Below are 27,469 nucleotides of genomic sequence, written 5' to 3'. Positions count from 1 at the left end.
CTGGATCGAGCCATGCGCCAACTATCGCCAGGGGCAGACCTCCGTGGTTTGTCCTAAGAGCCTCCCAAAACACCATCCTGTACACTTTAGAGCACATATCCACTCCCTGGGGTGAACCATCTAATAGCCTTGCGGACTGGACGACCCGCTCTCGGCAGAAATCCAATCGTCCTCGCTCGTTTCTATTCTCATCGTCCGCACCTCGACCGTCTCCTCTTTCCAAATGCCGTTCTTCCCCGGTCCGGGGCCCTCCTCGTCTGCCGCCGCACCACCAAAGCGATGATTGTGGCTCCCGATTCTGCGCCCCTTGCTAACCCGAATGCCTCTCTGACCCGTCTTGCCGGCCGTCACGGCCGACTCGCTGCAGCCATTCAGCGTCCCGCCGAGCGACACGTTGACAGCCTGTTGCTCCGTCACCGGCACGCGCACATTGCCGCTGCTGCGATGCAGAGATTCTGCCACCGCCGCGCGCGGTGGTTCCAGCGCCACCTCATTCTGCGGCGTGTGCCCGTTCGAGCTGTCGTCGACGTCGCCGCTCCCGCTGGCGCCTGCCGTTCCCAATGACACGGCGCCGATCGCTACGCTTTCGCCGTGTTTGCAACCCATCGCCATCCCCCACGACAAGCATTCGCTGTGCTGCGGGCGATTGTGGTGGCAGACGGGCATGGGCGGCGGCACGTCGAGGTCCAGCCCGGCATCGGCTTCTGCGTCGCGCTGGGTCGCGTTGGTGTTCATCTTCTTGAGCGAGGTGGTGGGTTGCAGCTTGTGTAAGGCGGAGCCGCTGCTGACGAAGGGGTCGGCGCCGTACGAGTGCGATTGGCCGTACGTGCCGTTGGAGGAGAAGCCCAGGCGGCAGGGGAGCAGTCGGAGCAGTGGTCGGAACGTGTATAGGCTGGTCGCGACGAGGCCGGCGGCGACTTCGATGCTGGACCATAGTGCGATGTGACCGAATTCTGCTGGATGTGCAGGCTAGTGTTAATAGTGGTGGTGGTTGTGGTGGTAACCATTGTGATCGAGGGGTTAAGCAGCCAAAAGGGGGGGGGGTGGATGGGTGGCCAACGTACCAAGGGGGTCTCTGTTTCCCGCAAAGCCAATTATATATTTGAAGCGGGCGATCGTTGCAACACTCGCACTGTTAATCTGTGAGCGCTTCGGAGTACCAATTCCGCGCATGTACTGCGGTCACGACTCACAATATCCCCAGACCAAGTATGATTGTGGTGGAGAATTTGACTGCGCGAGGGATCTGAAGGCCCCATATCAACGGAATCAAGCCCACAGCGTAGTAGACGTCCAAACCAATGCTGACGCCCGACCAGACGTGCGCGCTGGTCAGGATGAGGTGCTTCGAGAGGCAGTGGCCCCCATTGACATTACGGTTCCACGCTCTTCGGGGCTAAATCAAGTCAACATGGGCGCGAATGGCATATTTCACAGCAGCCACCAAGGCAGCGATGCGACTTACAGGGTTGCAATGAAAGAGCAGTATGAAAAACGTATAGACGCTAAGAACGACGTTGACGGCCGTAGAGAGAAAATTGATGCGTCGCATTGTCGTGTTGGCGGTCCCAATGATGCGCAGTTGTAGGACCGCCACGCTGAGCTTGACAAATGCCGATGTTGCAATGTATGCGACTTCACTGACAATGAGGAACTGGAGAGGCGGTCAGCCAGTCGAGGGGTTTTCTATGCCAGTGTCGTGCGTCTACCTTGATTCCAACCTGCAGCACGTGGTAAGAGAGCTCGTGTGTTGCTCGACCAAAGCCTCCCTTGTAAAACCCAGTTATCATCAAACCAGTGAAGACGCAATAGAGTACCTCGATAAAGTGTCAACAGCTGGTTATCGCACGTCGTCAGAAGAGGAAACATTCTTACAGTTGCGAGAACAAGGAGGTAGTCGTCAGTCGAGCATTGTCTCTGCAGACGTGTGCGAATCAAGATGCGAATAATGACGAAAGGAATGGCCAACGCGAGGCCAGTGGTACAAATGGCGCTGATTTCCTTCTGATATTCGTTGACGACGTACCGATAACTCGGGTCGCCGTTGGGTTCCTGCGATTCCGCCATGCCGGAGGAGGATGGCCAGCCAGCACTTCAGTGTTGTGCCTGGCGGAGCAGTAGCAGCGAGGGGTAGCTCATATCAGGAGAGGGCGGAAATACGCGCAAAGAGACGATCGGCCGGCTGTTTTGGCTGACTGTCTTGCCAATGCTTACTCCTCACTTGCCCGCTCAACGCTGCCAACGCTCAGGAAATGGTTCTCGTATCGATGAAGACGCTGGCGTTACTAGGAGGCGGCTTGGGAAGTCTCGTTGCCGGCCACGGCAAATACTAGATCATCTTGAGCGGTAATCGTTGTTCGACGGACGAATAAGAATTGGGCCCCGAGGACCTTTTTCTCTCGCTCCCTAGTTGTGTAGACACCGGCTCGCTAGCCGGTACGAGCCCTTGTAGCTAAAGTAGGCAGTACAGCTGCTGTTTTGACTTCTTTGTTAAGCTTGGGATTTGCGCTGCGGGGAGACGGCGCGATACCTTTGATGCCCCGGCTTGATCCAAATCTTCCCTCTGGAAAGGCAGCCGTGAGCGTTCATAGGCTTCTTGCTCTGCTATCCCAGCAGTCTCGTCGGATTAGGCTTTAGCGTCAATCAAAATCGCCGTGGTCCCGCCCTCGTGCCGGCATTGCGCGTTGAAGCTTGGCCTCCTTGAACGCGGTATAACTCTGCTTGGTCGACGCTAAGCCGACTGTGCCTTTTTGATCTTGGGACGGTTTTGTGATCAGCCGTGGAGTTGGTAAGAAGAACACGGCCATACTCTTCGAGGTCGAATCCATCTGCAGATCATCAACACTTGCAGCGGAGCGCCCGGAGTAGCTGTGACTCTGGCAGGGTTCTAACCATAGCAGACTCTGCCCATCCCAGCACCGCACCGACCATGCCTTGCTGCAATGACATGCGTCCATAAAACCGTCTCTGGAGCATGTGGCCCTACCAAACTCACAATCAAGCGATGATCCGCCGAGAGACTTTGGAGGTGACTATTAGAGGTCTCAGATGCGTTAATCCTTTGCTCCGGGACGAGCGTGCCCTTTTGATATGCAGCTACTGTTGTAGAGAAATACTTGCGTGACTTCCATTTGGATCCGGCTCTTTATTCAAAGTGGCTGTCCGCTTGAAAGGCTTGATCTTCGGATTCACAATTGGCCTGATTCAGCAACCTCAAAGGATTTCGCCGCAGATGGAAAGCAATCAACGAGCTGTCAAATTGAGCCGAAGGAGTAGTTAGTATATATAGCCACCAAGATACAACACGAAGCGAGGGAGGGGGTTTGAGTTATGGTGTCTCAATTCCAGCGATTTGTTCGCTGTCTTGGATCTGCTACTGAAGGCTCTTAATGAAAAGGGGACTCCGATCCAGAGTGAAACGCCTCCAGTATCCAAGAATGCAAGAATATCCAAAAAGGTATCCGACTCCGTGCAAAATGCCACAAAGAAAACCAACTCTGTGATGTGGTGTCGCTCCAACTACAGGTGTAGCGCTCAAGCGCTCAATCGCTCGATCGCGTTTTTGAAGCAAAAAAACGAATGAACAAATTCCCTGCCCAATCAACCAAGAAAAGCAAACGCCATCATACCGTCGTGCCATCATTTTCGACGTCAGACATTTCATCTCCGTCTTCAAGGTCATTGCCGTCCGACCTCTGCTGTCTTCCTTCTCGAATGACTTTCTTGATGCGCCTCGGCTTCATGTTTGACCACATCCGCCGGACGAGCAGGTGCGAATCGCCCGCCTTACTGGCTTTGATCCAGCACAGCCACTTGCCCGCCATGAGGAATACGAAAGAGAGGCTGTTTTTACGCGAGTATTTATACAACGCCGACGCCTTGAGGAGTTCCCACTCAGTGTAAGCACTGGTCGCGCGGCGCGTCCAGCACTTGATGATGGAGTGCGTCGTGTTGGTGGGCGTAATGGCGACAAATTTCGCAAAACATTCGTTAGCGACGTCGTCATAGGATTCACCGGGCTTGAGGTTTTCGAAGTCCCGGCTCTGGGCGAATGCTGTCCAGCGGTCCTTGACCCGTTTGATTGCCTTGTTGAGCTGCTTCAACTCCTTTTCGATGTCAGGATCTTGTTTCCCGTCTTCCTCGGCGGCTTTGTATGGTGCGAGAAGGTCCTCATCAGTGTCCGCTTGCATACGCTTAAAGTGCTCTGAGACGACCCTGAAGGTCTCCCAAGTATGCGGCACGATGGCCCCAAAATATATTTTGTCAATAATGTTGTGCTTTTTGTGCTTGGTATCCTTGCCCCGTGCCAATTTCCCTTTTTCGAGTTTGTCATTCTTCCTCGCTGTCTCGTATGCGGGCTCTTCGACGTTCCCCCGCAGACCAAGTGACGTCTTTTTAAAATTGTCGAAGGCGCTGTGGTCGAAACTGTACCCGTTCTTGGCTGAATCTACAAGCAGGTCGTGAAGATCTGCGAGGGCATTAATTTTCGGCGAATCAATGGTATTGCTCTTGTAGCAGATTTTCTCATGCAACTTGGTGGCTTGTCCAAGTAGGCTCGTCTTGCATCGATACTCGAAGCTTGCCCGAAGAAAGTTTTGAATTGAGGGATGTTTCGAGGAAGAACGTTCCTTTTGAAGCAATTCTTTCAAACTCCGTTTGTCGACTTCGATGCCGTAGTCTCCGGGCGTAGGATCTTGAAGCGGGGCAGGCGCATTTTCGAATGGCTCCACCAGTTTGGGGTCCCAACAGACCCAAAACGTATCTCCGTCGTAATCACCGCCCTGCAGCTTTCCAGCGAGAGGATACTGGCCCAGCGAAGGAAAAACGACAACATCTCGCAAATGAGCCAGCTCCAATCGGAACGTAGCCTTGACCTTTTGAATGTCTGACCTTCTCAATGCGGGGTTTCGCGCCACGAGAACGGAGCGATCGTGAAGAAGGTTGATGGATTCTCCGGAAACCTCATCTGTTAAGCTTTGTGAAAAGCAAATGTGGACTTCTCCGGGCTTAAGCACACGGAGCGGATCCGCCACACCTTTGATGTAGGTACAACGGGGGAGAGGAATGCGGACATTCATGCGCAGCTCATGAAGGCTTGTCGACACAAATCTTTCCGCCATCTCGGAGACAAATGGGCAAGATGGATCAAAGCCCGACTCTAAGAGAAGCACGAGCTTCTCTTGATGAGATGTGGGCATAGCTGCTTGGTAGTCAATGCCGTCCTCTCGATTTCTCTCCTCCTTGGTGGAGTTTTGATCGTTGACCCATTTCCTCAGGCTCACTGGATCATATATCGAATCAACCAGCTTTGCCCTTTCCTGCTCCAGATATCGATCAAACAAGTAAATTAAGTTCTCTTCGGCAACCCCTCGATCTTGAAGAATGGGGAAGAAAGAGAGATAAATCTTTGAAGATGCTGCTTGGTCCGTGATTGAATGTAGATCGAAAGTCAGTCGTTGCGGATCATACAGAGCGTCATCGAGGTCGTCCTCGTGCGGTTGAAACTTGAGCTGGCTGTCATTGATTTCGATCCAAATTTCCTTGTCTCTTGGTTTGCAGGTGTCTGAAGCAGCGCTGATGATCCACATGCCTTTGGCGCCGCCTATACGGCCCTGAAAAGTGCTTGGGAGAGGCCCGCCTTTCCCAATATTCTGCCAAAGCTTTTGGGCTGCACCGACGGAAATACGCGCACAGCCGTCGTTCATCACTCGCTCGGTGGTTTGGTCAATGGGCCAATCCAAGGCAGAGTCGTCAAATTCATGATCCTCTGGAGTACCATCGGCGACAATGTCTGGAACATATTTGACTTGCGACGGCTTGAATGATAAACCTGGGGTTGTTGTTGTTAGTCCAAGGGCGATGCGCGCAAAAGCTTTCGGAAAGGCTTGCGACACATTGGGCTCCTTCAAGGGCATGAACCAATTGAGGAGGTCAAAGATGTCCATGGCCTGACGTGGAGCCCGACTGCTGACCTTTTCCGCCTGGCGGCGAAGGTCGCACCCGCCCATGGCAAAGAGAACCACTTGATAACCCCGCATTTCCGTCCGCTCGCCTCTGCGTTTCTTCGGTTGGAGCGGATCGACGAAGAATACCATCCAACTTCGACCCAGAAATTGCTTGGGCTTTGCAAGCCACTCAACGAAACGATGTGGAAGATAACCGTGTTGATTTTTGAGGTGGCTCGGCAGGGCATCGAAGGGCGGCACCTCAACATACAGGAAACGGTCACCACCAAAGGCTCTTTGGAAGCGACAGGAGGTCTCGGTCCGTAGTGGCTGCATGTAGAGCTTGAACAGTGGCCCTACGTTTGAAAGGTTGAAAGTGAGGGAACCCTTCAACTTGACATTTTCAAAGTTCGCTGCTTCCCAAGCCTTTTGACTGCTGCGCTGGATTGCATCTGATCGGTCTTGACAAGCCTGATGCTGCATGAGGCGAGACCAAAAGTTTTCGTAATCCTGTAATTCTCCTGAGTTTGATTGAACCAGGTCCTCGGGATCGGAACCAACGATTTGGGCGACTCGGACGTATTCCCATCGCTGTTTAAAGGGCAGATTTTGTAGAGTCTTGCCGACATCTGGCACAAAAAGAGCATCCCTTGGTAAATTTTTAAGCTGGTGTTGCTCTCCAGATTTACCAGGGCTGATGCACACCTGGCTTTCTTGAGGGAGTTCGATCTCGAGATCCTGTAAAGGCCCTTGCAGTGGATGAATCAATGCTTCATCTTGCCGCAGGCACTGCATCACATCTTCTTTGGTTTCGTCGTCCCAGGATACTGTTCCAGAGCTGTGAAAATGCTGGCCGCTTTGGGATAATGTTGCCTCTGTCGTGAATGAGGTGTTGGCCGACGTGTTTTCGCGATATTTGCTGAATACAGAATCCGTCCTGGAGAATTCAGTTGATGTGAACGATGTGGCGGATGTTGCTGTTGACCGAGACATGCCACTGGTCCTTGAGGATGAGCGTGAGTCGTGCGCATCTTTCCGAGCTGAAGGAGGAGCGGGAACAGCAAACTCTAAGGAATTCCTCTTTCCGCTCACGCCGCGACTGCACTTGGAGCTCCCGCGGTCTTCGAACTCTTCAGAAGATCTCTTGCGGCTGGGTTGCATGGTTGACTTTTTGTGTCGTCTGCTCGCCTCTAGAGATGGCGAAGGTGGGGGTGTCATGTCTCTTTCGTCATTATGCCTTGGCGTCGACGGTTCAATTGAGCCCAGAGGCGATCTTGATGTCATCTGCCCGGTAACGCTGCTTTTTCCAGAGACCAAAAAGGGCTTGAGGGAGGGATTTGAGCCTGTAAGTCATTAGCATGGCGAGTCGCTGTGCCGACACTTGACTCGGGGCGGGCTATCATCCGTTAGGCAAGCTTCCGGCATGGACAATGATCTGCTCAGCAGGATGTAGCAAAAAGCAGAAGGCGCAGACCGTCAGCAAACCTCTTGGAGTCTAGAAGTCTCTGCTTGAGGGCAAGTGGACGAGTCAACCTACGAAGATCATAACGGGTAGATGGAGAGACTGGAGCAACTCTGTTGTTGGTGGGAGTCGTGCTCAATGCTCTCGGAGAGGCAGGTACTACAGTGGCCTTGCTACGCTCCAAGAGTTTTCGTAGATAGGGCAGACGCTCTCTTGGGCTCATGGAACTTGCATTATCGTTGAATTCAGCTTCAATCAATGGGAGAAGATCCCTGGCTCGCCAGTAGTGAAACCGTATCAGATCGAAGCATTTCCCCGGATCATTTGGAGGCTGTCGGCATGGAGACCATGTTGCATCTCTAATGGTCAAGCCCAGCCTCCACCTGTTTTCGATCCTGATAATGATTTCATTGATGATTTGATGGTCAGTCTTCTTTTGTGGGACAGGACTTTGTCGAGAACTTTGGGTCACTGGGGACCGGTTCATTCTGAGGTGTCAAACGAAGACGCAGCAACAAGAACCTTGGCAGACGAATCAGCAGCGACAGCGTCAGAGTGCTTGACCTTGGAGCGGCTGAACGAGAGGAGAGTGATCATAAGGAGGGCAAAGACGGGCCAGCAAATGGCGTGGATGGACAGGCGAACAGGCGTGGTGGTGAGGTGTTGGGTGTTGGGTACCGAGAGCAAGCATCGGCGTCGTGTGGGGTCTGTCTTCCTGCAGGCGGCTCGTCGCGGACCGAGCCGGACCATGGGCGTGCAGGAAACCACCAGAAATGGCCGGCCATATCACGTGTGTTTTTTGCTTCTCCGAATGGTCATCTCGGCCCGAAACTAGGTGGAGTGGTACATGGTTTCTCATTTGACAGTCAAAGTTGTTTGTATTGATTCCAGTCACAGTAGCGAAAATGACAAAGGTAGGGCTTGTTGGGCGGGAGTGCTCTTGTGCACCTGTCCGTCCAAGATGGCAATTATTTCATCATGCGTTTGATTCGTGAAAACCAAGGACCATCCTGCTGTCCCTCCTCTATCAACCAGACCCAGCCAGATCTTTTACACCTTCATCTCGGAGAGACCGTGCTTCCAGATGGTAACAAAGGGCGTGATGCCGTCGTCGCGGTAGTTGAGGAGAATGACCCTGCGAAAGCGGTTAGATTGTGCTGTTGTCCACCAATGGCAGACAGATCACTCACATTCCATCGGGGTCCATGGACTCGCCGATCAGGAACTCGTAGTCCTTGAAGTTGCCAACGACCTTCTTGGCGAAGCCAGAGGCCTTGGTCTCAAAGTCCTTGACCTCTTCGTCGCTGGCACCCTTCTCCTTGAGGGCCTCCTTGACCTTCTTCATGTAGGCTGGTGTATGGCGTTAGTGAGAGGCCAGCGCCAGGCGTGGCAGGACTTACTCTTGAGGTGAGATAGGTACGACTTCTTGTCGAACGAAGTCTCGTTCAAACGGAAGGAGTGGACAACGTCCAGAACAGTCTGGGTGTTCTCGTCGAGGTTGTCGTCGGCACCATCCTCAGCAGAGGGGTTGGCGCCAATGTCTTTGTCACATCAGCAGCTGGGCCTAGGCTTGCTGGGATGAGTGGACTGACCGATGTTGTCGCCACCAATGGTAATCTTCTGGCAGTCGGCCTCGTAGACAACGCCGTCAATCTCCTTGAGGTTGTACGAGTCGGAGATGAGCTCGTCGCCGGTGATGATGTCCTGCGGGCAGTGTCAGCGCAAAGTCGCCATGGTTCTTTCAAGCGGCAGGACGGTCGGAGCAGCGCACCTTGTAAATGATCATTTTGGCGATTGTCGGGAGGAAACAGCGGATAGCAGGAGAAGAGGAGTTGGAGGCGACGGCCGGGGAAGGTAAAGAATAACGGCGGTGATTTGCAGAGCGGAGAGAAGTTTTCCCAGAGGGCGGCAGTCGGTGGTGGGGGTGTGGTGGGCTCGAGGAACAGAAAAGCTTAGCGCCGAGAGGGGCCCGGGCCCAGGCTGAGACGGGAGCAGGAAGGTGGCCTGAGCGCGGGGTGAGGTGTGCCTGAGGAATCAGGTTCCGGAAGCAGTCTCGGCCCGGTGCAGAACACAAGATCTCTTACCAGGGATAAGTGAGTACGTCTGTGTACATAATCAGTCATGTGATGAGGGGAAGACATTATCTTAATCTCTATAACTATCTACTTAACTAAATACTCAATATAACTAGAATTAGGTGATTATAAACATGCTTAATAGCCTACTCCTAATATTACTACCACTACGCCTTATAAGATTTCAAAGATATTATGTTAAGAAGCACGTGTGGTAGAGTCGTCTTGGCGCGATTTCTCTCCCCTCCCGGCCCCCCTGACTAAGCCGATGGCCCGGCACCGAGCCAATGCCAGGCAATCTCCGCTTTCGCCCTCATCCGGCAGCCCATCCGCATCCGTCCGTCCATCCATCCATCCATCCCATCGCCACAGGGTTCCCGAAGCCTGCCTGACAGCATCCCACCCGCCCCGGACCACTCTCGTCTTGCTTAGGTTAGGAACCGCACTCCTTCGCCTCCTTGCCTCGATTCCTTCTCAACCTTCATCTTCGTCTACCTGCCTGCCTGCTTGTTTGCCCGCCGCCTCCACCACACCCTGTCCACTCTTTTCGGCGCGTCTTCGCCTTCGTCCCTCAGCACGCTCACGACAGCGCTTCCTTCCGCGTTGCATGGTGGCGCAAGCTCTTGCATTGCAATGGCGAACGCGACACTCGCGAGCAGCCTCCCTCCGCTGCCAGAATACACTCTTCACCCTCTTCCCGCTCTCGTCCCATGGTTCCCCGACAAGTACCTGGTCTTGGCCCTCCCCGTCGCCGCCTACTGGATCGTCTCGTTGTTCTTCCACCTGATTGATACCTACGACCTTTTCCCCGACTACCGGCTGCACACTCCTCTCGAACTGCTCCAGCGCAACCATGTTTCCCATCGCGAGGTTCTCCAAGACGTAGCCTTGCAACACGTCATCCAGACAATTTTCGGGGCGCTTTTGGCTTGGTTTGACCCTGAACCAACTTTTGGAAAGGAGGACCACGATGTCGCCGTGTGGGCCCAAAGAATCAGAATCGCCCAACGAGCCATTCCGGCCGTGTTCGGAACCCTGGGTCTCAACACGAGTGCTTTGGCGAAGAATCTTGCTGGCTCGTTTCCGTCGATATCCGGGGCTCTCTCTGGCGGTCAATATCCGTGGCTCGTGCAGACCATTGTTGCCAATGGTGATCTAGTCGCCGCTCCCGCTTTTGCGCCCTGGGAGATTTTGCTTGCCAAGTTCATCTACTGGGTTGCTATCCCAGCGATCCAGTTTGTGTTTGCCATTTCCGTGGTAGATACTTGGCAGTACTTCTGGCACCGTAGCATGCACATGAACAGATGGCTCTACAGTATGACTCCATTCCACATTTCCAAAAACGATCGTCTGACTTTTCTTTAGCAACCTTCCATTCGCGTCATCACCGTCTCTACGTGCCTTATGCCTATGGTGCTTTGTACAACCACCCCGTTGAAGGCTTTCTGCTCGACACCCTAGGAACTGGCGTTGCATATATCCTCTCTGGGATGTCTATCCGCCAGGCCATGTGGTTCTTCACCGGCTCGACCATCAAGACCGTCGACGACCATTGCGGATACGCCTTGCCCTTTGACCCGCTCCAGGCCATTACTTCAAACAATGCAAGCTACCACGACATTCATCACCAAAGCTGGGGCATCAAGACCAACTTCTCCCAGCCATTTTTCACATTCTGGGACCGTCTCTTGGGTACAATGTGGAAGGGCGACGTGTCGCTCAAGTACGAGCGCCAACGCAAGACAGCCGAGCGCAAGGCTGAGACCGAGGCGCTGAAGCCCCAATTCCTCCCCCCGGAGCTAAAGCCCGAGCCCGTTCCATCATCCGAGCCATCCTCCGAGGTCGACAGCGCGATAGAGGAAAAGCCCCAGGTGGCACTCCGCCGCAGTCCCCGAAAGAAGGCCTCGAGCACCTCTCAGCAATCTGCAGGCAGCCTAAAGAACTTGCGAGAGCGCGTGAACGGGAGTCTTCAGGGACGAGGTCCGAACGTGCTTGGTCTGGAAAGCGTCCATTAAAACAACGTCTCGACGGGCAGTTCCCCCAATCCATTTGGACAGGGAATGAAACAAACGAACAAATCTGTAATGTATCATGATCACACACACTTACACCTTGGATTCGGGAGCTTCCTCGCGCATGCAGCCTTAGCATTGTTTTTCATCCAACAGACGTTTTGTCCTGTCCTGCAGCGCTGCCTAATTGCATCCATTCCTCCCATTTGTCTGTCGCAGTTTGTCTTTTGGGCGTGCCACAAAAGAATGCGTGTAGTAACGACGACGCCACGGGCGCACCTGCTACAACAAATTTCCCTTCTGCTCCTGTCTTCCTTGTCTCCTCTTTTCCTTCATCCTCTACTTCTTGTATTTTACGTAGACCGGCGCAGCAGTCCTGCCCGGGTGTTGCAGCGGGCAGGCTCGCCGGGGCTTTGGGGATAAACCTTTGTAGTCTGGTCGTATCTCTCATCTCTCTTCTTGTCTACTTGGGTCACTTGTGACAGGTCTTGTTTTGGAATTACTTGGGTCGGCTAATGGCAAATCTATTCTGGGGTCCTTCTTCTGCCAAATGTGTCTGCCATCTGCTGATTTGAATTCTGGAGTTGGCTCTTCTGCGCGATAGTAAAAATACTCGCACACAGACGCGAAGCACGCACTGCGCGTCTGACCCGTGTGTCGTGATTGCCGTAAACGATGATGTGGTGCGGTCGTCCCACAGCGTACGATGTTGGCGTGATGTCACTTCCCTCTCGAGCCACGCACGGATCATTCATTACTGCTGCAGTGCCGCCTGACTCCCCATCGATTGAACAACAGATATGTCTAAGAAACGCACTTTTGTACCTAGGTAGCATGACATCACTGACACGGCCATACATATCGTCCTCACATTTATGCGGCTTCCGAACCCAAGTTTCAGAAGACATGTCCACTTGCGCAGCCTTCTGAACCATGCAAAGACGACTCTTGGGTATGCGTACCGTACATGATTCGGCTGGGCATCTTGACAAGAAGACAATCTGCAGCGACACATGGCAGACCGTAGACACGACCACGACCAAGTGGTGCACTGTAATACTACTGTGTGGTAAAGGGTATTGAATTGCCCAGGTGTACTGCATGCTCCATGTCTCGCTCTCGCTACCTGGACTTGTTTTTTTTTTTTTTGGGGGGGGGGTTTTTTTTAACCCTTTTTCCCGTTCTGTTTGGCCCATCTTGTCTCGTTCTATATTTTTGATTGGGCTGACTTCGGGTTGTTGTCGTTGTTGTCCCTGATCAGCGCGGGGGATTCGCCATGGCTACTACATAGCATCGCTAGCGCCTTTTGTGCCTCGTTCCTGCAGCAAAGGGGACGACGACGAGGTAACATTGCAGAGCGCTAGGTGCTTTTCTGCCACTTTTTAAGCCGCGCTCGTCCGTTCATGATTGCTATGATGCCGTGGCACGCCAAACCAGTCTCTGCCCTCGCGAAAGTACAGTACGTTCCGAGCCCCCTTGTCCTGCACGCCATGACGACCTCCGTTACTCCTCCTAGTCCACCACACTGCAGCCCAGCAACCGCAGGTAGCGAGCACGCCTGGTCCAGCCTTTTCTCTACTCGCGCCAGATGGGCGCCACAGTCTCGACAGCGCGCTCAACGATAGCGCGCACGCGATCCCTCAAAATGGCCGCGGAGCACTCGACCTCGAGCGTCTCAAGCCACACCTTGGCGACGTGCTTGTCGACGCGGATCTCGACGCCAGGCACAGGTATGCCGAGGGCGTGCAGGCGCTTCAGCTCGGCCTGCTCGGCGGGCGAGAAGGAGGCGTCGTCGTCGTTGTCGGTCGGCATGAGGCCGCCGGCGATGGAGACCGTCTTTGCGTTGCCGTCGGTCGACGGTGCGTCCTTGGTGTCGTCCGTGGCGATGGATGCGGATTCGCTGGGCTGCTGCTGGTCGGCGACCAGTTTGGGGTGCGTGATGGGCGTGATGTTTTGGCCAAATTGCGCTTCGAGGAACATGCAAAGCCGGTCGAAGCGCGTTTGCGGGTCGCTGAGGGCGTGGGGGTTGGCTTTGGGTGTCGGGGTGGCGTGCGAGTGTGCGTGCTTGGACGAAGATTCTGGACACACAGTTAGCACCAGATGGTCGCGTTTGGGAATTGGAGAACTGAAAACTCACGCTTAACGGCTGCTGGGCTTGTTTCGACCGTGAAGAGCACGGCGAGCACAGCGTCGGCGATGCCATCATTGATCATGTTGCCCTCCCACTCGACCTCTATCCGTCCGCCGGCGCGGCAGTGGATCGTCACGCAGCCCATGACTACGAAGCTTGTTGTGCTGCGGTCAATCTCCTCGTCTGCATCTTCTTTCTTGACCCCGTTGCCGTTTGTCTCGGCCTTGCCATCAATGCCCAGGTCATGGCTGTCAATCTGGCGGAGAGCGCCGAATGTGCCCTCCAAGGCCCAACGGATGAGGTCGACACTCGCCGCGGCCAGTGTAAGGTGTTGCCTGCAGACAATCGTGGTGGTCGTCAGGCCTGCATACTCTCTCAGGTCTTCCGGGGCCATGAGGGACATTTTGAAGTCGTTTTGAACAAGCACACCGCTGATGAGTTTAGACTGCTCGTCTAGCTCCTCTTGTGCGCTTTCTGGACCATCTCCATTCTTTGGGTGATGTGACAGTGGCGGCGGAATTTGCGCAAGTTTTCCAACCACCTTGGCCACCTTGTCCGTCTTGAATGGTATGCGCAGCTCTTCGCAATTCGCTGGCGAGAATACCTTGACTGGTTGCTTCTTGTCTGCGTTCAGCGAAAGAAGTTTGGATTTGAGACGCATCATGTTGTGTTTCTCGCCGTGCACTAGAATCTGCGTGAATCCCATTGGTTAGATTATAATGTCTAAAAGTGCGGGTAGGACGGTACTTACCACAACGGGCGCAGCGACGCCCTCGATGAACTCCCTGTTCTCCGTCCCGTCGACGTGCGCCGCGAAACTGAGTTCCTGGACGGTACATCTCCTGGGAATCATGATTTGCTCGTTTTCTCTGCCTGGGCCCCTTCTCACCGCGTTGCCCCTTGTCATGACCGCTTGAATTTGGTCAGGCTCTTGCATGATCAGTTTACCCATGGTGCCCTCCACAGAGTAACCTGTCATGATGACTCCGTTGCGTGGGTCAGGAGCCCATCTCTCCAACAACTCGCGGCTAACGCCGTTTTGCATCATACCGGGACTTGCAAGCATGACGCAGCCCCCGACATCGTCGAAACGTTCCAGCGACTTCAAGGACCGCACGTATCTAAAGTCCCAGGGGCCAGCCTTAGAGGCATCGCCATTCTTCTCCGCTTCCTCCATGCGCTCCCTAAATAGTCTCTTGATGTTGTCGTTCATTGCATAAACATATGTTTGGTAGACAACCATACATTTCCTTGCAATGTTGGAGGCGTAGTATATTGGGATTTTTGAGTATTCGCTGTGTCTTGCCCAGTACTCGTCCAGGATGAGAAGAAGCTCCTGTGCACGTCCGAGGGCGAAGACTGGAAGAAGAACGCGGCCACCCCTATTCAAAATTCCGGTGATGGACTTCATCAGAGCTGCCTCGCGCTCTAAGCGGGGAATATGGGATGCAATTCCAAAGGTACTTTCTGTGATCAAGACGTCCACCTTGACATTTTTGGGAACTTCTGCGGAAATCAAGTGCCTGTCCTCTTCTCGCGAGTAATCGCCCGTGAAGAGAATCTTCAACCCCGCAATCTCAATGAGGAACATGGCAGCTCCCAAAACGTGTCCAGCCGGATAAGGTGTTATGCGAATTGAGGAGATGGTGTGGGTTGTGTAGTAATCGATGGCTTCGATTTGAGGAAAGGTCGAGAGGTGGTCGGCTTCGGTGTAGAGTTGGATGCGTGATTCAGAGGAAGAGGAAATGTTGCCTACTCGAACGCTGTCCTGGATGAGCCACTTGTAGATTGCTTTGGTCGGATGGGTCATGAAAACGCGGCCTTTGAAGTTCGTTTTCGCAAGGACGTATGGTAAAGAAGCAGCGTGGTCAATATGGAAGCTACATGTTCAAGTCAGCTTATGTTTCCAGAGTGGCCCAAAGCAGTCGAATCGCGCGGGCTTTTGGAGCTATCTACACAGACAGGGGGTTTGATGCGTGCGGGCTTCTTCACCACAGCATTGGGAGATGATATGCGCAGACATTTGAGATTTATTGATGCTCATATACAGTGGCGGTGGTACAGGATACGCAGGAGAAAGTACCAAGTATTTTCGACATCATCTCCTTCCGTAGTATCCTTTGCGCCTCATGTGTTGACGCCTCCAGTCGGGTATAGCCCGCACGCAGTATGAATTCATGCTTTGGGACTCAAGCTCAGACATGGGACGCTATGAAAGGTATTTGCTTACTGGCTAATCAATAGGACGTCAACTTGGCTGAGGTCGAACTCATCGTAAAAGGGCAACGCCGCAAGCCCATCGTATGCGGGATGCATGCCAGCATCGAGCTATCCCAAAATCAGCACAATTCGTCCTCATGGTTCCAACGTGCCAACACAGGCAGAACCGCATACCATGACCGTCTTGCCCTTGTATTGTATGATGTGACTAGACCTGCCCACTTCGTTTCCACCGCCTAGGCAGTAGAAGAGGAGCTCGTCGGAAGGGTCGACCGGCTCGTCATCCCCTGGCGCCATGGCCGCAGCTTTCCGTTTTGCAGCCATGCTGAGAGCTCTCGAGAGTCGAGGCTACTGGCAGTGTAGATGAATGTGCAAGACGTCGGCGGGCTGTCAGGTCGCGTCGTGCTGCGAAAGAGTGCACTCAGAGAATGAGGTTCGGGTCATGAAGCAAATGCTGCGCTTTTGTTGTGGGCGTCGTGAAGGGAAGAGAGATGGGGGGTAAGAAAGGCAAATGTAGGTGCTTGCTCTTGAGCGCGCAGTCGCGACAGAGCGAAGGTGGATGGATGGGCGTGAGAAAGTCAATGCCGGCGTGGAGGTTGCGACGACTGCATTAGTGCGGCTATGACATAGCTTCGGCGTCGGAGAAACGGAACGTTCCGACTTGACGCGCGAGGTAATGACTGCGACTCTAGCGGGCGGCCTGCCCAAACCAAACCTCCACCACCGCCAACCCTATCGCCCGTCTCCAACCGCCCACGATACCTCTCAAACAAGCCCAACCCTCTCTGAACATCATCTCTGACCCACGGCGATCACCTCCGCGAATGATCTTCGACTTGCGCTCAAGATAGGTCACGGTCAGAACGGCCGGCAGGCTGCACGGAAGAGCAGCATCGCCGCTCACGACTCCCACCTGGCTGAACATCATGGCGCACCAGTATCCCCCGATGCAGCCGCATCAGCAGCAGCAGCAGCGGCCGTACTCTCCTTATCCACCGACTGCGAACTCGCCCGTCCAGATGCAATCGCCCGCTGGAATAGGAATGCCTCCAGCAGCCAAGCGGACAAAGTTGTCACCAAATCCCGGATCGCCATACCCATACTCGCACAATTCGCCATACGCATCCATTCCTGGGACACCGGCTCAGACACATACTCCAATTCCGACCTTCAACCAGCCCGAATACCCATCCCAGAGTCATGACGCTACACCTCGCGGACCGCCGCCGCCTGGCTCCATGGGTCCGCCGCAGAGGCCTGTGGAGAAGACAGAGAAGCAAGAAAAAGAAAAGGCTACGGACCTCAATGACCTAAGTGATTCTATTGCGTCGGCTGGTATAGATTTGAGGGAGGAAGAAAACTACCTGGCGCAGACATGGCAGAACCAACACCACCAGGCCCAGAGCCAGTCCTTTTCCGCTCAGTTCACGCCATCGCCATCCACCATTTCTCCCAGCAACAGCTTCAATGCGCTTGGAGGCAGTTTCGGCGGCCATCCGGCATTTCAAGGTGCGGGTCCCGTCAGCCAGCCGCCGGTCTCAGAGAAGACGGTCGAAGACGAAATGCATGAGAAGCACAAGGCTGCAGCCCGCGCATTAGCAGAAAGCGCACAGCAAGAGCTCAATGATCCATTCCTCAAGGCCAACAGCATCAGAAACCGGATTGGCAAAATTGCATTTTCCGCCGGCGTTAATTTCAGCGTCGAAGGACTCTACGATAGAATCGAGAAGAAGTCCAAGAACTTGGAAGGAATGCACGGAATGACTGCTATCGGCCCTGATGGCACGGGCATTGTCAGAGCTGAAGCTGATGCGCTCTTGGACACCAGTGCTCCTTTGGTGGATATCCTGACCCTCTTATCTCTGGCAACCAAGGACAGGCTTCGCACCGTTCTCGAGGACTCGTACGCACTTGCTCGGTCTCGTCAACTGAATTCCGACGGCATTGTACCTCCAGAGTATGCGGACATTGCGACTGGTACAGGACCCGAGCGCCCTGCTACTGCAGTATCAGCTTCCGCTACCAACACTGCATGGGACCAGCCCGATAGCGCTGTCAGTCCCATGACTGTGCCTAAAAAGCGTAAGTACTCGTTTTCACAATCAAGGCTCTCGACTGACGGCTTCCAGGTGCGCTCGACTCTGACGGCCCGAAGAACGAGCTCTCTCGTCTCCCAACACCCCCAACTGACACTCCTCCCACGCCTCAACCTACCATATCCTTCGCATCAGAGGTATCGCCATCGTTGCGCAAGCTGTCGGCTGAAGACCGCAAGATTGAGAAGGAGCGTCTTGCGCGACGCCAAAAACGCGTATCCTCCAAAGACGGCAGCGGAACGCCTGGAACCCTGGCAGACCCGAGCAAACCAAATCCATCAGACATTTACAATCAACCAAAGATGACGAAGAAGGAACGCGAAAGGATAGCCAAAGCAGGTCAGACGGAAGAGGTTCTGCACAGAGCGGCCAACACGACTGCGAACATGGCCATTGGAGGCATGAAAAAGTACAGTTGGTTATCAGGCGGCAGTGGCTCTGGCGCCTCTACTCCGAGGTTGAATACGAACTTGGCGGGACCGGGAAGCACAAGTGCAGGCGCGGGCGGGCAGCAAGATCGAAACCTGGCTGCAAGAGACAGGAAATGGGGTGATTGGCGCGAGGACGGACCCAAGGGCAAAAGCATACAGATCCGGGATTTTATCGCTGCCATGGAACTGGATGGCAATGAGAAGAAGACACTGGCGCGGGCGCTGGTGAGGTTAAAAGCTGACAACTGAGCGCTCGCAACCAGAGAAACCCATGCGCTGGTTTTATTCTTCAAAAGCAGAAGCCGACAGAGCTTGATTCACAGAAACACCATGAGGCCCAATATTCTGGGCCAAGGGACGTGGTAATGCATTGCATAAAGGGATAGGAGTTGGACAGCAGTCAATTTCTTCTGGTATCACATCAGATACCAGAAACAAAGACTGCAGAAGTTTGAGTACTCACTCAACAACAAGATCTACTCCGGCTACGAGATATCAAATACCCATTACTTGAGCAATTCAACTACAGCCCCAGGGCCGCTAGCGATTGCGTCGTGCCGTATCTTAAGTCTAATCTTCCTGACCTGCATTCTAGAATTCGACCTTTGGGGAAGGTGCGTCAGTCTACTTTCGACCTTTGAACTGAAAAGGTGTGTGTAGTGCTCAACGAGAGGGATTGGTATGACTGACTGACTTCCAAATTGGATCGTGGTATCAATGCACAAAAATCGCACGCAAGTTCTCCCGAGTCCATCGTGCGACTTCATATCGAACGGCCCGACGACACCACCTTCTCTGCCCAATATGGCGCCAAACGTCCTAAGGTCAGAAAACGCGCAGCTGGGAAAGGAGTGATGTAGCTCTCGCTATGCAGCCACTTTATCAGTCCATTTTCCCCCTATCTGACCAAATGCACATCCATCCCATTGCACACATTTGCTGCCTCCTCAACTCTTTCTTTCACAAACACTTACCAAGTGCCGATCTGCAATCCAAACATTCCTAAGGCACTTAGAGTGAAGAACAGAAGCGTTCTGTGCTCCAGAGCGCTCAGATTTACAACCAAACATCACAAGCCATCAACCTCATTACGCCACATTAACCAGCCGTTTACCCATCAGCACCGCCACCAAATCAGAAAAACCGTCAGGCAGTCCAGACCTCACCCAACTCCGCCCCCTCTTCTCAAGGCGTAGGCGCCAGCAAGACGCCGGCACACGCCGCCTGGCACGATCCATACGCCCCGTTGCACGCCGCAATAGCTGGTGGCGCGGCAGCGGCCAGGACCGTCCCGAACGTGAAGCCAGCGGCGCCGTAGCAGGCGACTACGACGCCGGCACAGCCGGCCTGGCAGATGCCGTAGGCCGCTGGGCCGGCCGTGGAGAGCGATGGCAAGGCTAACAGCATAGGAATGGAGATCAAGGATTTCGATTTGGTCAAGCGCATGATCTGTGGTAGCGGATTAGCTCTGTTGGGTGATAGTAGTGTAGGAGGAGGAAAGGACACTTATCTAGATCCGAGTTTGTGACTGTTGCTGAAGCTGGAGAATGTATGTGGATTTTGGTGGTAATTTTATTTGTTATCAAATTGCCCTTGAGAGACCAGAAGAGACCTGGAGAGGTCGAGGGTGGGAGCTGATGACTTCTTACACATTGGTATATATATAGCAAAAATCGCCCGGGGAGCAAAAGGCTAGCGACACATCGAAAGCGCCAGAAGCAACAGCGACAACCATGATGCAAATACAGTAAAATTTGCACTCAGTGTCCCACAGCTTCATTCCAATTGCAGAAAGATGCATCCATCCCGAGAATAAGCACAATCGGAGAATCCGGGTGTTTCGCATGCACGTCAAGCTCGAGCCAGGTCATGCTCTTATCATCATTCCAAACTTTCCCACATGGCATGTGGACCGAGGCTGTCAGTTGAGAGGATTGCATTGCGCATGGCGCGGAAAGGTTATTGGGACCCTCGTGTTCCAGCTCCATGGAGCAGGACTGTGGGATGCCAGCTTTGGGTTTAGGATGAGGCGGTGGCAAAGTCCGAGCTGTGGTTGAGTGTCTGCGAGAACACTTTGTCTTATTGTTGGGTTTCTGCATGTGTTTGATGTTGAAAATGGCAGTTATTTTATGCGGGAACATCGATGTCTTCACGTTGATTTCAAGTTGCATTTGAATTCGAAAGATGGAGTGAAATCTTGTTGTGAAGAACTGTCACTGTTCAGATTTGGAGATGGGATGCAAACCGGTACAGGGTATTATCTATGTCCTACATAGTCGATCGAAAACTTTCTACTTCAATTGGTAAACATTCGACAGAACTGCCCACAGGGCCCTACTTTGGCGAAGCTAGGAAAGTAGAGCAATCCGCGTCTACCTTACTTTGCCAGAAAGCCCTGGAAAGCCTTTTGGTCGATGACGACGCTGCCCACAGCCCTCATCTTCTTCTTGCCCTCCTTTTGCTTCTCAAGCAGTTTGCGGCGGCGCGACACATCACTGGCGTGCAGCTTGGCGAGGACGTCCTTGCGGAAGGGCTTGATGGTCTCACGGGCAACGATGCGCTTGCCGACGGCAGCCTGGATGACAACCTCGAACATTTGACGCTCGACGTGCTCCTTGAACTTGCGCACCCAGTCGCGCCCGATGCGGTCCACCTGCGACGAGTGCACCACGCGCGCCACGGCGTCGACGGGCTCCTTGTTGACGAGCAGCTGCAGCTTGTGCATGTTGGACGTCCGGAACCCGGCATCCTCGTAATCGAGCGTTGCGTAGCCTTTTGTGCAGCCCTTGAGTTTGCCGAAAAAGTCGTCGACCAGCTGCGCCAGTGGAATGTCGTATTTGAGAATCACTTGGGTCGCGGTGAAGAAGGTCAGTTCGACCTGGCTGCCGCGGTTGGACTCACACAACTCAATGACAGGACCAATGTATTCTTCGGGCATGGTGATAGTTGCTGTAACGTAGGGCTCTTGCACCTCCTCTACCTTGGTGTGGCGGTCTTGGTCGTCGGGGAACGCATTTGGGTTGGTGATGATGTTTTCGGTGCCGTCTTTGTACACGATCTTAGTTGGAACGCTCGGCGGGGTGATGATGATGCTGGCGCCGTGCTCTTGACGCAGCCGGTCTTCGAAGACGGAGCAGTGAAGCGTTCCAAGGAAACCGAGACGCCAACCAGCACCCAACGCATCCGAGGATTCTTTGGCCACCGTCACACTGCGGTCGTTGAGGACGATTTGGTGGATGCTGTCTTCAAGATGCTCGAAGTTGGATTGGTCAACCGGGTAGGCGGCAACGAAGACCATGGCTTTGGGGTCCTCGAAGCCCGGCAACAGCTCGACTTGATTCTTGGTGGCCACGTGGGTATAGGTGTCGCCGACCTTGGCCTCCTGCGAACGCTTCATGCCCGGATTGAAATAGATGTATCCAACTTGTCCAGCACGGAGTACAGCTTGAGGTGTTTGGTCGGGATACATGATGCCGACTTCGCCAACCGTGTACTTGAGGCCCGTCACAAGCGAGATGACCTGATCTCCCGACTTTACTTGGCCGTCGAAGATGCGTACAAGCAGGATGACGCCCTTGTAGTTGCTGTACCACGAATCGACCAGGAGTAGCCTCAGGGGTTTAGTGTGGTCGCCCTGGGGTGCTGGTATTTGCTCAATGACGTTTGGCAGTAGTTTTTCAACGCCAAGCCCTGTCTTTGCAGAGCACAGCACCGCGTTTTCTGTATCCAGCTCGAATGTTTCGTTCATCTGCTCGAGAGCACGGTCTGGATCTGCCGAGGGCAAATCTACCTTGTTGATGACAGGGACGAGCGTCAGGCCTTGGGCGAAGGCAAGATAGAAGTTTGCCACAGTTTGGGCCTGTACACCTTGGCTGGCATCGACCAGAAGAAGAGCTGCATCTGTCAGTCCCGATCTTCTGACTTTCAATATTGGCTACAAACCTCCTCCGCAACTGGCATAACTCCTACTGACTTCAGCCCTAAAGTCAACGTGCCCTGGCGTGTCGACGAGGTGCAACAGGTAGTCCTCCCCCTTGTAATTGTAAATCATGGTACATGTCTGGGCCTTGACGGTGATGCCGCGCTCGCGTTCGACGTCGAGCTTGTCCAAAATTTGCTTGTTGCTGCCAGGCTCAATGACGCCGGTGTGCTCGAGCAACCGGTCCGACAGCGTGCTCTTGCCATGGTCGACGTGGGCGACGATACAAAAATTGCGGAATCGATCGATTGGAATTGCAGCAATGCGCGTTTCGAGGTCGGATTTTATGTGAACATTGCCTTTGGCGGCGAGATGGCGGGCGGAGGAGCAGAAGGCCCGGCGGTTGCGCAAAAGCGGCGTCGGCTGTAGTGAGGAGCGAGAAATGGGGAATTTAGGGCGGCTCGACGAGCCTTGCCATGGCCGCAGAAGGCGTTCGGCGGCACGGAAGCATTGTCGCATGGGGATCAGATGGGAGCTGACATTGAGCAGTTGACGACGTCGAAAGCTGGAGCTGTCGAAAAATGTGGGATCGGAGGTCGGACTTGGGAGATGCGGCGGCGCGTGTGGCGCGGAGACGTGCAACGCGCACTTCCATTGGTATCGGGCGCGAAAAAAAGCAAGAACCAGATCCACTTTGTAAATAAGTACTGAATGATTCTGTGATCGCAATTATTTTATAAAGTATCTCATCAAACTACGGGCACCTGGCAGTACAGGTCCTATTCATCTTCACGGGGTTGCCGAGCCAACGAAGTATACAAGCTTGGCGAGAAGGCCATGTCAACCTCACCTCTCCACCTCTCTCTATCCAACCATCCACAACCTAGCCCCCATCCGTGCATCAACCCCGGACGCCTGTGCATAGTCATCGAGACCAAGGAAATCAGAGCCCCACTGCACTACAGCCGAGTTTGCAGTTCCACCAGTTCACGAGGCAGTCGAATCGGTTGCAAATCATCCTATTATCCGCTTGAGAAACAGAAAAACGCAGCAGAAGAGACACGGGAACGTACTCAGAAAAAATGTCCGCAGACAAGGAAAAGCCGAGAAAGTCGGCCAAGACGAGTAGCTCCAAGGAAAAGTCGACATCGGGAGAGAAGCGAGTCAAGAAGAGCAGCGCATCATCAAAAGACGACGCAAACGCCAAAACGCACAAGTTGGCTCTGAAAGGCTCATCCAAGATTGTGTCTGAATTTGTAAGAACGATTTTTGCTCTCATCCTAGTCTCCCTCTCATCCACGACATAAACCCTCATGATTCATGACATTCTAACGCAGCGCATTCAGTTCGAATACTCAATCCACAGCATCCTGTTCCAGCGCGGCGTGTACCCGGCCGAGGACTTTAGCCCAGTCAAAAAGTACGGGCTGACAATGATGGTGTCGGCCGACGACCAGGTGCAGGCGTACATCAAGAAGATCATGACGCAGCTGCGCAAGTGGATGCAGGGCGCCAAGATCAACAAGCTCGTCATCGTCATCACGTCGCGCGAGACGGGCGAGCACGTCGAACGCTGGCAATTCGACATTGACATTTTTGGCAAAACCAAGCCTACAACTCCTCCTCCCGCTGCTGATGCATCTTCATCAACGCCCGCTGCTGCTGCCGAAGACGACGACAACAAAGACACCAAGAACGAAAACGAAAACAACGAAGCCAGCAGCAAACAGCAGCGAAGAACGCGGGATCCGTCGCCGCCGCCAAAGGAGAAGACAGAAGCCGAGATCCAATCCGAGATCCAATCGCTGTTCCGGCAAATCACGGCGTCGGTGACGTTCCTGCCCATGCTCGACGGCAACTGCACCTTCAACGTGCTCGTCTACGCCGACGCCGACTCGGACGTGCCCGTCGAGTGGGGCGACTCGGACGCCAAGGAGATTGAGGGCGGCGAAAAAGTTCAGCTGCGCAGCTTCAGCACCTCGCAGCACAAGGTCGATACCGTTGTCAGCTACCGTATGGCTGATTAGATGGCGGTCGGTCGGTTGCCGCCCATCCTCTTTCTTCTTTCTTCCTCATCATCAGCAGACTGTACGACTCGTAGACGGAATCACCCTCGGCGGAAGGCAATCACGGCGTTCATGGACACATGTCAGATTACGATTATTTGCACGTTTTCTTGTTTCTCTCTCTCTCTCTCTCCTCTTCACTCTCGTGTACCTAGACCGAATAGGTTGGAAGCTGGTGACACATCAAATATCCCTCATTCCTCACGCAGCTCGGCCACAGCACGCAGGACTACTGATCAAGGTATTCATCGGTTTGATTGGTTGACCATTCGACTACAGTAGCTGATATCAATGCCTTGGCCATAACTACTACTGCTAGGTAGGTATTCGCTCATCTACCTACTTGCTCGCTCGCCTCGACGTATTCTCATCTGCTCATCTATCCCAAATTTGCATGCCACCTACCTACCAAGCTACATACATACGTGCCTACGGTACCTCGCGAGCGAGCTAACTAAACATCTACCCAAAGACGTTGTCGTTTTTCCATCATTGCCGTCAGCGTCGTCATCATCATCATCCACACATTCCATTCCAACATGCTTGTCGCCGTATCTATCCGTATCATGTCCACCGTCGTTCCCACCATGATTTCGTTCGTCTGCTCATCGTCAGTCGAACAGCCGCAACCGCCACCATTGGTGCTCCTGATCTCCAAGTCTGCTTGCTCTACCACAAGCAAGCGTCGTCTTCCCCTGTCTTGCCTCTGAACGCGGCTATCCATCAATCCAAGGATCCAAGAGAGCCAGTCCATTAGCCAGTCCGCCAAAGAACGAGCACGAAATGAAAAACGAAGCACAAACCAAACAAAAGGCAAGCAAATCACGCTCTGACGTCGCTTCGACAGGCAGTTTGCCAAAGCAGACCACGGTCCGAGATCCAATGATCCGCGCACATCGCACCTCAAGGTCGACTCCGCCAACGAGCCACCACACCATCCACTCACTCACTCAGCCGGGGAACAGCCCTGACAACTCGTCCCTCAAACATGGCGGCCATCGCCACACAGCACGGTGCCCTCATCAAAGCCCCAGCGCTCGACCAACGCGCGCGCGTCGCGGCGACTCGGCACGAGACGATTGCACCACGCGCACCAAGCGCGGTTGTCGCCCTTCTTCTCGCGGCCCAGGTACGTGTTGTTGCTCTCGCGCTCGTCCTCGTACTCCTTGACGGCCGCCCCGATGCGCACCATCTTCTTGACCTTCATGACGCGCCGCCCGCCGATGCCCACGATCTCTTGCGCGAAGAACGAGTTGCCGCTCCACTCGTCGTGCGGCGTGCCCACGCCGTCGAGCCCGTTGAGTGCGCTGGCAGGAGCAGCGGCGGCGGCGGCAGCTGTTGACGCCGTGGCTGTGGGACCGAACAGAGGCTGCAGCGGCGCCGACGCTGCCGCAGCCGTGGTCGTAGCGATTTGGGCCTCGCCCGCCGTCGCGCTGCCGTCGAGGCGGCGCTCCATCTCGGCAATCTCGTCGGGGGTGCCGCAGGCTTCGTGCTCGACGTCGCGGCCGCCCCGACAAGCCTCGCCGAGGCCGCACACGACGCCCTCGTGGCCTTCGCCAATGCCGGTGCCGAGGCCACCGAGGTGGCTGTACTTTGTCCGCCACGTCCAGCCGAGCTGGTACGTCTGGTCCGCGCTGCGCAGCGCGTGACCGCATGTTTGACAGAGCCATACCGTGTCCGGACAGCTGCAGGGCGTGCGCAGGAAGGCGAGCGTCGTGAATGCGGGTTGCTCGGCGGTATCTGCCTCCTCTGCTTGCTTGGCTCGGAGGGACCCCGGCGATGGTATATCTGGCGAGCTCGAAAGGCTGTATGCGGGCGGCGACGAGCCAGGGGGCGTCGTGCTGAGGGTAGAGCTGGAAGAGTAGGGCGATGGGCCGCCGGGCGAGGAGCGCGAGCGGTAGGTGAGGAGATTGCACGACGGCGGAGGCGTAGTGATGGACGGCGAGAGGACCTCTGCGAGGGGGGCCTTTATGCACGTCTTGCAAAGACGACGCAGACGGCCTGGGAGCGCTACGGGAGGCGGAGGTTTGCTGGTGCAATTCTGCGCTTCGGTCAGGTACCCAAATCCACCCAACAACCCCCAGGTACTCACCCGGCCCGCGCGAGGTGTGCTCGGCGCGGGCCTTTTTTGTTCACGCTCGATGGTGGTGAGCCAGTCGTCGCCAACTAACTTACCCTACACACGACAACGCCGCATCGTCTACATTCGCCGACCATGTCCCTCGCACACGTGCCAATCTTGCCGCTGGTGATGCGCTCGCCCAATCGTCCATCTGCGCCGTTCGGCGCTTGTCTTGGCTCCGAGCCCGCGGGCGGTTGCTCGTTCGAACATTTCAACGACTGCGTCACGAGCTGGTTGCGGTACTGAAGCAGGTTGGCGCGAAACTGGCGGCAGGTTCGCGAGAGATCGTGCAGAGTGTTGAGGTCGAGCAGCGAGGCCAGCTGCGTGACGATGCTGCACATTGGGACCGACGGGGTCAGCCAAGCGAGCGGGTGTTGGTCGCAGAATGGGGCAACTCACGGGTAGCAGCTGAGGATCGCCGAAAAGGCATTCAGATTTGGATTGGGCCTCTCGTCTTCGACATGGCCGTTGGCAGGGCCGGAGTGGTGGTGGCGGCGATCGGCAGAGTCGTTGTACGGCTGGTTGCGGCGGACGGAGGGGTCAGCAGAGTGCTGCGAGGAGAGGTGATACGGCTCGAATAAAAGATCGGTCGAGTCATCGTCGAGATCAAGTAGCACCACCATGGCGAGAGACAGGCAGAGGCGCCGGAGGCTTCATGGAAGCGTCAGGCCGGCGAAAGGGAGTGGGGGGGGGGGAGGGGAGAGACTGTAAAGCAGGAGGGAAAAAGTGCTGACAGTGGAGCTGAGGGGGGCAGAGAAAGCAAAGGAAAGCGGAAGCGTGGCGCATGCGTGGTACTTGCGGGGTAGACACGAGGGTTTGCAAGTTGCCAGGCGACAGGAGAAACTCACGGCGGCCATTGTGGTCTCGGTCGGAAGACTGATTGATTAGATTGATAACGCTGCCACCTTAGCCATGCGCTCACCACCTCGCTTCCCATCTTTTATACCCTGCACATGATTGCTCGCTCCGACGGCGGGATCTCTAGGCCAT

The 27,469-nt window shown here is 54.6% G+C and overlaps 9 protein-coding genes across 9 annotated transcripts; 3 read left to right on the top strand and 6 right to left on the bottom strand.

Annotated features, from left to right (window-relative positions):
- Nucleotides 1-120: 120 nt before the first annotated feature.
- Nucleotides 121-2,196, bottom strand: IWZ02DRAFT_497918 (uncharacterized protein; the record flags this gene model as incomplete). Its single annotated transcript, XM_066770201.1, has 6 exons — nucleotides 1,876-2,196; nucleotides 1,710-1,817; nucleotides 1,466-1,654; nucleotides 1,194-1,396; nucleotides 1,065-1,132; nucleotides 121-956 (listed from the first exon to the last, which is right to left on the bottom strand). Exons 1-6 carry the CDS (start codon nucleotides 2,065-2,067, stop codon nucleotides 121-123), a joined length of 1,596 nt encoding a protein of 531 aa, XP_066624553.1. The 5' UTR covers nucleotides 2,068-2,196.
- Nucleotides 2,197-3,265: 1,069 nt separating this feature from the next.
- On the bottom strand, nucleotides 3,266-8,075 carry IWZ02DRAFT_206499 (RNA dependent RNA polymerase-domain-containing protein). Its single transcript, XM_066762646.1, has 2 exons — nucleotides 7,483-8,075; nucleotides 3,266-7,288 (listed from the first exon to the last, which is right to left on the bottom strand). Exons 1-2 carry the CDS (start codon nucleotides 7,892-7,894, stop codon nucleotides 3,624-3,626), a joined length of 4,077 nt encoding a protein of 1,358 aa, XP_066624552.1. The 5' UTR covers nucleotides 7,895-8,075; the 3' UTR covers nucleotides 3,266-3,623.
- Nucleotides 8,076-8,243: 168 nt separating this feature from the next.
- On the bottom strand, nucleotides 8,244-9,400 carry IWZ02DRAFT_446616 (microtubule/calcium-binding protein). Its single transcript, XM_066767235.1, has 5 exons — nucleotides 9,179-9,400; nucleotides 9,000-9,111; nucleotides 8,808-8,948; nucleotides 8,598-8,757; nucleotides 8,244-8,542 (listed from the first exon to the last, which is right to left on the bottom strand). The coding sequence occupies exons 1-5, from the start codon at nucleotides 9,191-9,193 to the stop codon at nucleotides 8,458-8,460; spliced, it is 513 nt and encodes a 170-aa protein (XP_066624551.1). The 5' UTR covers nucleotides 9,194-9,400; the 3' UTR covers nucleotides 8,244-8,457.
- A 574-nt stretch (nucleotides 9,401-9,974) lies between these two features.
- IWZ02DRAFT_206464 (fatty acid hydroxylase superfamily-domain-containing protein) lies at nucleotides 9,975-11,899 on the top strand. Its single transcript, XM_066762645.1, has 3 exons — nucleotides 9,975-10,797; nucleotides 10,848-11,556; nucleotides 11,839-11,899. Exons 1-2 carry the CDS (start codon nucleotides 10,116-10,118, stop codon nucleotides 11,495-11,497), a joined length of 1,332 nt encoding a protein of 443 aa, XP_066624550.1. The 5' UTR covers nucleotides 9,975-10,115; the 3' UTR covers nucleotides 11,498-11,556; nucleotides 11,839-11,899.
- A 1,170-nt stretch (nucleotides 11,900-13,069) lies between these two features.
- Nucleotides 13,070-16,169, bottom strand: IWZ02DRAFT_374720 (beta-lactamase-like protein; the record flags this gene model as incomplete). The annotated part of the gene is made up of 6 exons (XM_066764776.1): nucleotides 13,070-13,572; nucleotides 13,632-14,316; nucleotides 14,377-15,505; nucleotides 15,584-15,664; nucleotides 15,856-15,953; nucleotides 16,020-16,169. 6 exons carry the CDS (start codon nucleotides 16,167-16,169, stop codon nucleotides 13,070-13,072), a joined length of 2,646 nt encoding a protein of 881 aa, XP_066624549.1.
- A 391-nt stretch (nucleotides 16,170-16,560) lies between these two features.
- Nucleotides 16,561-18,750, top strand: IWZ02DRAFT_206411 (transcription initiation factor TFIID component TAF4 family-domain-containing protein). Its single transcript, XM_066762644.1, has 2 exons — nucleotides 16,561-17,927; nucleotides 17,975-18,750. Exons 1-2 carry the CDS (start codon nucleotides 16,772-16,774, stop codon nucleotides 18,619-18,621), a joined length of 1,803 nt encoding a protein of 600 aa, XP_066624548.1. The 5' UTR covers nucleotides 16,561-16,771; the 3' UTR covers nucleotides 18,622-18,750.
- Nucleotides 18,751-20,513: 1,763 nt separating this feature from the next.
- Nucleotides 20,514-23,015, bottom strand: IWZ02DRAFT_398825 (translation factor guf1, mitochondrial). The gene is made up of 2 exons (XM_066765607.1): nucleotides 22,315-23,015; nucleotides 20,514-22,266 (listed from the first exon to the last, which is right to left on the bottom strand). Exons 1-2 carry the CDS (start codon nucleotides 22,808-22,810, stop codon nucleotides 20,750-20,752), a joined length of 2,013 nt encoding a protein of 670 aa, XP_066624547.1. The 5' UTR covers nucleotides 22,811-23,015; the 3' UTR covers nucleotides 20,514-20,749.
- Nucleotides 23,016-23,061: 46 nt separating this feature from the next.
- Nucleotides 23,062-24,589, top strand: IWZ02DRAFT_398820 (HORMA domain protein). Its single transcript, XM_066765606.1, has 2 exons — nucleotides 23,062-23,547; nucleotides 23,638-24,589. The coding sequence occupies exons 1-2, from the start codon at nucleotides 23,374-23,376 to the stop codon at nucleotides 24,316-24,318; spliced, it is 855 nt and encodes a 284-aa protein (XP_066624546.1). The 5' UTR covers nucleotides 23,062-23,373; the 3' UTR covers nucleotides 24,319-24,589.
- A 750-nt stretch (nucleotides 24,590-25,339) lies between these two features.
- IWZ02DRAFT_431535 (uncharacterized protein) lies at nucleotides 25,340-27,102 on the bottom strand (the record flags this gene model as incomplete). Its single annotated transcript, XM_066766168.1, has 4 exons — nucleotides 25,340-26,398; nucleotides 26,450-26,494; nucleotides 26,533-26,812; nucleotides 26,879-27,102. The coding sequence occupies 4 exons, from the start codon at nucleotides 27,100-27,102 to the stop codon at nucleotides 25,340-25,342; spliced, it is 1,608 nt and encodes a 535-aa protein (XP_066624545.1).
- Between the last annotated feature and the right edge of the window lie 367 nt (nucleotides 27,103-27,469).

This window comes from Phyllosticta citriasiana (assembly GCF_038021145.1).
Source record: "Phyllosticta citriasiana strain CBS 120426 chromosome Unknown IWZ02scaffold_4, whole genome shotgun sequence".
NCBI lineage: Eukaryota > Fungi > Ascomycota > Dothideomycetes > Botryosphaeriales > Phyllostictaceae > Phyllosticta > Phyllosticta citriasiana.
The sequence above is the reverse complement of the archived record's forward strand: the minus strand, read 5'-3'. Positions and strand labels throughout refer to the sequence as shown.

What these genes read in the sequence shown, in the direction of transcription:
- IWZ02DRAFT_206499 (XM_066762646.1), bottom strand. Translation starts at nt 7,894, where the DNA reads ATGAACCGGTCCCCAGTGACCCAAAGTTCTCGACAAAGTCCTGTCCCA. An exon ending in ATCTACCCGTTATGATCTTC is followed by an intron (nt 7,289 to 7,482) that starts GTAGGTTGACTC and finishes AATGACTTACAG; the next exon opens with GCTCAAATCCCTCCCTCAAG.
- IWZ02DRAFT_446616 (XM_066767235.1), bottom strand. An exon ending in CATTGGTGGCGACAACATCG is followed by an intron (nt 8,949 to 8,999) that starts GTCAGTCCACTC and finishes GATGTGACAAAG; the next exon opens with ACATTGGCGCCAACCCCTCT. An exon ending in TCCATGGACCCCGATGGAAT is followed by an intron (nt 8,543 to 8,597) that starts GTGAGTGATCTG and finishes CCGCTTTCGCAG; the next exon opens with GGTCATTCTCCTCAACTACC.
- IWZ02DRAFT_206464 (XM_066762645.1), top strand. Translation starts at nt 10,116, where the DNA reads ATGGCGAACGCGACACTCGCGAGCAGCCTCCCTCCGCTGCCAGAATAC. An exon ending in CATGAACAGATGGCTCTACA is followed by an intron (nt 10,798 to 10,847) that starts GTATGACTCCAT and finishes ACTTTTCTTTAG; the next exon opens with CAACCTTCCATTCGCGTCAT.
- IWZ02DRAFT_206411 (XM_066762644.1), top strand. Translation starts at nt 16,772, where the DNA reads ATGGCGCACCAGTATCCCCCGATGCAGCCGCATCAGCAGCAGCAGCAG. An exon ending in CATGACTGTGCCTAAAAAGC is followed by an intron (nt 17,928 to 17,974) that starts GTAAGTACTCGT and finishes GACGGCTTCCAG; the next exon opens with GTGCGCTCGACTCTGACGGC.
- IWZ02DRAFT_398825 (XM_066765607.1), bottom strand. Translation starts at nt 22,810, where the DNA reads ATGCGACAATGCTTCCGTGCCGCCGAACGCCTTCTGCGGCCATGGCAA. An exon ending in TTATGCCAGTTGCGGAGGAG is followed by an intron (nt 22,267 to 22,314) that starts GTTTGTAGCCAA and finishes TGACAGATGCAG; the next exon opens with CTCTTCTTCTGGTCGATGCC.
- IWZ02DRAFT_398820 (XM_066765606.1), top strand. Translation starts at nt 23,374, where the DNA reads ATGTCCGCAGACAAGGAAAAGCCGAGAAAGTCGGCCAAGACGAGTAGC. An exon ending in CCAAGATTGTGTCTGAATTT is followed by an intron (nt 23,548 to 23,637) that starts GTAAGAACGATT and finishes CAGCGCATTCAG; the next exon opens with TTCGAATACTCAATCCACAG.